Below are 5895 nucleotides of genomic sequence, written 5' to 3'. Positions count from 1 at the left end.
CAACATGTTGTCTGAAGAAGTTGATATGCATTCGTCGGAGCATATTGGGAAAATTGTGTCTGAGTCGAATAAATGTACTGGTATCACCATTTGGTTGAATAAAAAGCTGTGTCTAATGGACTGGTTCCTTGGCTTAGAGCTTGTATCAAAATGCAAACTTGGCCATGAGCATTCCATTTAGGAACAGAGGCAAACTTCTCACATATCAATAGGTAGAGTCCAATTCAGGTTTAAGCTCAATGATAAGGGGGCTCCTTATTATAGCCGAATCCGAACGGCGTGCCGCAGTGCGATACCTGCATAGCATTAGGGTGGTCTCGCCTAGATTCGAACCCAGGCGTTCTGCGTCATACGCTGGAATGCTAGTCTCTGCGTTACTGTGACCTTCTTGATTATATCAGCACGTCGTTAAAACCTGTGGGATGGAGATACACAATGGTCATTTTTGCGTACTACTAGTGTCGCATCCTTTACGTTGAAGAATTTAGAGAGGTTAATAGAAACATATCTTAGGACAAAGATCTTCGGAGATCGCATGTCTCCGCAACAGCATACATATAGTAAGGCAAGTCCACTGAAACAGCCCTTCACGACCTAGTCGCCTATATTGAGTCTCGCTGTCAAGGTATCAACAGACACAAAAGCTATTTCCTTTCCACACGAAGGCGAAATAATTTACGTTCTATTAGTCTGTCTTCCTTTACAATGAAGACTTTAGAGAGGTTAATGGAAACATATCTTAGGCCCAATCTGTCCTCTAGATTTGATCCATCTGTGTTCCGTCAATCCAAGACTGGGTTCCGTCAATCCAAGACTGTTCCGCTGGCAGCAATGCTTCGCACTCGACCTCAATGTTCATCTCAGTTACCCGTCGGAAACCTCTTCCATTCCCTCCAGGTTTCCTATTGTCTCTTCGATTATACCGCGATTATATGAAGTGCTCCTATCATCAATCCACTCTCCCATCGCCTTAAGTCTAACAATCGCAGTGGCTGCTTGACACTTAAACTGTATATCAATGGGTCGGATATCTAGAATAGACCCCAGTGCCGTAGTGGACGTGGTCCTCATTGCTCCGCCTATGCCATGCTTTCTGAAGCGCCAAGATTACATGTTTTCTAAACCCGTTGTAAGGTCCTTTTGTTGCACTTTTTCTCCATAGCAGTCCACCAAACTATTGAGGCGTAAGTAAGTATTGGTCTAATTACGCCCCTGTAGAGCCAGTGGACTATGCTGGGATTCAGGTCCCATTTCGAGCCTACGGTTCGTCTACTTAGTACGCTCCTGAATGTGACACTACTAAATTGGTTTCCTGTACAAGATCACACCTAAATATTTGATCTTGTCAGATAACGAAATCGTTTAATTGAGGAAACGTGGAGAGTCAAATTGACCCACCTTCTCCTTCCTCGTGATCAGACATATTTGAAGATTCTATGGAATAACATTGAGACCACTGGGTCTGGCGTGCCTTTTACTTTCTCTCTTATATTAATACCCTACACCACTATTGTGGTACACGGTATTATAACTTAGTGAATTAGTTTGTAATACCCAAAAGGAAGAGAGATAGATGTCCGTCTGTCTGTCCGTCCGTCTGTCCATGTTAATTTGTGTACAAACTACAGGTCGCAATTTTCAACCAATCGTCTTAAAATTTGGTATCGGCATGTTTTTAGGCCTAGAGACAAAGCCTATTGAATTTGGAAAAAAAACGGTTCAGATTTAGACATATATCCCATATATATGTTCGTCCGATTTGCAGTAATATTGAAATCAAATGGTCATATGTTAATCGATTCTCTCGAAATATGGCAGGAATGATTTTCTCTTGACTCTCGACATTATAGATGAATTTCATAGAAATCGGTTCAGATTTAGATATAGCTGTCATGTATGTATATCGCCCGATATCGCTTCTCGAGCCATTGCAATCTGATTTTTGACCAATCTTGCCAAATTTTGCACAACGCTTTTCTCGACGAGTACCACATAATCTGAGATGTTTGCTCGAAATCGGTTTACGATTAGATATAACTCCCATATATATGTTAATCAAATTTTGGGTAATTTGCAACGCTGTCATTTTGAACCGTAGTTATTACAGTTTGAACATATTTCCTCGAAATATGATACTGATTGTTCAACAACCCATCTGAAAACATCCGGCGAGGTCCATCAAAATTGTTCAGAATAAGACATAGCTCCCACTTTGTACCTATGGGGTAGGTGAAGGGTATTTTAAAGTCGGCATCGCCCGACTTTTGCCTTTCCTCATTGGTTTTGTTATAATACTCGCAATTTATCCACTTGTACCTTAGCATATGGTTTATCCAGTCTCTAAGGACCGGGCCCATCCGGTCTGGTCTAAGGATTGGGTCAATGTGTCGGTCCGCATTGTTAAACGCCCCCTCGATGTCAATGGAAACCGCTGCGTTCTCATCAAAAGCCTCAACATGTCCTCCGTTGTCTCTGCTCTCACTCCCGTGTCGTCTACTAAAGGTTCAGTGTTGACATGGGTTTTTGACAGAAAATTATTTTATATTGGTGGCGTCATTAACGCTTTCGATTTGAACGCAGAAAAGCTTCCAGGAGGTTTTCCCGCTCTGGCAATCTTATCGAATTCCTTGAGCCATGTGTAGTAAACATCCCAGAATACTTCAGCTTTTTTACGACGAGTTCTGTTCAAAAGACTCCAGGGTTTTTCCAGGGTTAATTTCCTTTTCCAAAGAGGAAAACTTTCTTCAAAAGACTCCACTAGTGCAGTCGTAATCCTGTAGACATCTAAATTATCTTGTCCAAGTCTTCTTCTGAATAGTCTTCCGAATTTTAGGCAGTCGGTTTTCAACTTATTACGGAAGCTTATAGGATTCGACGCTGGTCGTGCTATTGTAAACCTAATGTGGCGATGGTCTGGGAAGGAATGCCCCATGGAGACCCTCCAATCCTGAACCTCATAGATTAGATTTTCCAAACATATTGTCACATCTAAAATCTCGTCCCTAATTATATTAGCTAATCCATATAAGTACCTAATTTCCTGTCTGTTTTGCTTTCATCACCAACCGTTGCGACTATTTAAATTTTGATGACAAATAACGCAGGTCCTCGGCCGAATAGAATAATTGGTAGTTGATATGATTCAGTCAAGATACATTGTTCCGGGTCGTCCATGGCTACTGAATTAAGGCTATATGAATCTTGCCCTTGCTGATTTTCTCCATCAGAGAGTGAGTAGCTGTCTTGTTCCGGAGGAGGTTTATCTGGTTGACCTCAATCATTGGTCCTCCATGATGATCCCATCGTCTCCTCTCTGTTCTTAAGGCTGCATAGAGTTTCCCGTCACTGCACTGTCTACGGCTCCTGAATTAAAGCAATAAGAATCTTGCCTTTGCCGATTTTCCCCATTAGAGTGTGAGTACCTGTCTCGTTCCGGGGGAGGTTTATCCGGTTAACCTCAATCATTGGTCCTCGATTAGATGGGCTCCCTGTTCTTTAGGCTGCATAGAGTTTCCCGTCACTGCACTGCCTGATGTTTTAATATTAAGATCTTTGCCTTTCGTAGTCTTCCGAAGGGTAGGGTATTAATATAAGAGAGAAAGTACAAGGCACGCCAGACCCAGGGGTCTCAATGTTATTCCATATAATCTTCAAATATGTCTGATCACGAGGAAGGCGAAGGTGGGTCTCCACGTTTCCTCAATTAAACGATTTCGTTATCTGACAAGATCAAATATTTAGGTGTGATCTTGTACAGGAAACCAATTTAGTAGTGTCACATTCAGGAGCGTACTAAGTAGACGAACCGTAGGCTCGAAATGGGACCTGAATCCCAGCATAGTCCACTGGCTCTACAGGGGCGTAATTAGACCAACACTTACTTACGCCTCAATAGTATATATATATATATATATATATATATATATATATATATATATATATATATATATATATATATATATATATATATATATATATATATATATATATATATATATATATATATATATATATATATATATATATATATTATTTGTGCAAACTTTCAACAAAAAAATTTCGATAGACAGACGGACGGTCGACTTTAGATATCATGACGATCTAGAATGTGTATGGTTAAGTTTAAGTGGGAGTCTGCCTTCAGACTCACTAAGACGGTTTTCATCCATTGTATTACGAAAGGATCAGAAGAAGGAAGATGCCTTCTAGGAGGAGTATATATATATATGTATATAGGAGTATATATATATATATATATATATATATATATATAACCGCTAAATGAGACATGTTGTCATATATATATATGAGAACCTGTATATATATATATATATATATATATATATATATATATATATATATATATATATATATATATATATATATATATATGTATATATATATAAATATATATATATATATATATATATATATATATGGTCCGAATCGGACCATTACTTGATATAGCTTGAATAATATAGCAATTCTTTTCTTTTATCCTTTGTTTCTCTAAAAATAAATATCGGAAAAGGAACTCGAAAAATGCAATCTATGGTGGAGGGTATATAAGATTCCGCCCGGCCGATCTTAACACGCTTTTACTTGTTGCACCTAATCAGCTAATATGTTGATGTGGATATAGTAAATATATATATTTATATAGTATATATATATATATATATATATATATATATATATATATATTTACTGAAAAAGACAGGCTGTTTGACCATAAGAATAAATATCATAAGAATGAAAGGCTTTTTTGATTACAGAAAATATATACGGGCGAATGCGATACATGCAAACACATTTCTAGTGGATGTTTCGGAGCCTCAATTTCGTCATTTCCATAATGCTCATGAACTTTTGAAAGTTGAGTTTTAAGGACTTCTCAGAGCATAACGTTTAAAATGTTCTACAGAATAACGGTTCAGTTAATTTTTTTGCATCCATAGCTATTCGATTACAAAGATGCTGCCAAGTTATTCTTACTAAGGTGGTCTTGAGAAGATAAGGAGATGAGAAGACTTGTCCATTAGAAAAGCAATATATGTTTAGGCATTTTTTTATTTCCAGTAAAAAAAAATCATTAATTAATACGAAGCTTGTACTCTAGGAGTGGTGGGCAGAAACGAAACCACGGATGAGGGAGTATCCAATTGTAACTCACATATATAGCGTTGAGGTCCCTCACAGTGGTTGTCATTCCAACCAAATTCTCCATACACTGTATGGGCACAAATTTCCTTTGGGAAAGCACTGTTCGGCTCACCTGTGTGCCAAAACTGCTTAGATGGTTCAATGACTTCTTCATATTCATCCCAAATCCAAGTTTCATTTCTTTTGTAAGCGCCAATCCAATATGGATACATTTCCGCTAGAAAACATTTGCTATCTTTATAGAATCAAAAATAAATATTAAAGTAAATATGTTATTTTACCATATTGGCTTCGAAGATGTTCTTTCAGTGTATCAAATTCAATCCTTGATTTAACTGTTAATAAATGCATGCCCAATTCTTGGCAGTTGGCTTTAGCGTCCTCTCGGCTAACAATTTTTGTATTTTCAATATAATACATTTTGACTTTAGGTACCCATGATGCTAAAGTTGTCCATATTCCAAGAAATGTGACTAAGATGATCTGATATATTTTAGTCATACTTTCAGACTCGTAGTTTTCAACTCAATGGTTGGATGACATCTGATGGTTTTATAAATTCTATACTTCAATTTGTTACCAGAATAAAAATGCAAATAGAACAGAAAACCACACTTGTGGTTTGAGTTTGGTATCCACACTGTGGTACAGGGTATTATAACATAGTACATTTGTTTGTAACACCCAGAAATAAGGGAAATAGATCCATTGATAAGTATACAGATCGGATCA

The 5895-nt window shown here is 37.7% G+C and overlaps 1 protein-coding gene across 1 annotated transcript; it reads right to left on the bottom strand.

Annotated features, from left to right (window-relative positions):
* Window positions 1–5052: 5052 nt before the first annotated feature.
* Window positions 5053–5692, bottom strand: LOC106092250 (E-selectin-like). Its single transcript, XM_013259041.2, has 2 exons — window positions 5445–5692; window positions 5053–5380 (listed from the first exon to the last, which is right to left on the bottom strand). Exons 1-2 carry the CDS (start codon window positions 5662–5664, stop codon window positions 5097–5099), a joined length of 504 nt encoding a protein of 167 aa, XP_013114495.1. The 5' UTR covers window positions 5665–5692; the 3' UTR covers window positions 5053–5096.
* Between the last annotated feature and the right edge of the window lie 203 nt (window positions 5693–5895).

Source organism: Stomoxys calcitrans, chromosome 3 (genome assembly GCF_963082655.1).
Source record: "Stomoxys calcitrans chromosome 3, idStoCalc2.1, whole genome shotgun sequence".
Classification (NCBI taxonomy): Eukaryota; Metazoa; Arthropoda; class Insecta; order Diptera; family Muscidae; genus Stomoxys; species Stomoxys calcitrans.
This window is presented reverse-complemented; position numbering and strand designations above follow the sequence as displayed.

Bases quoted from the DNA above. Each gene is read 5' to 3' on its own strand.
- LOC106092250 (XM_013259041.2), bottom strand. From the start codon at position 5,664: ATGACTAAAATATATCAGATCATCTTAGTCACATTTCTTGGAATATGG. The intron at 5,381-5,444 runs GTAAAATAACAT...AATGTTTTCTAG, and splicing joins ACATCTTCGAAGCCAATATG to CGGAAATGTATCCATATTGG.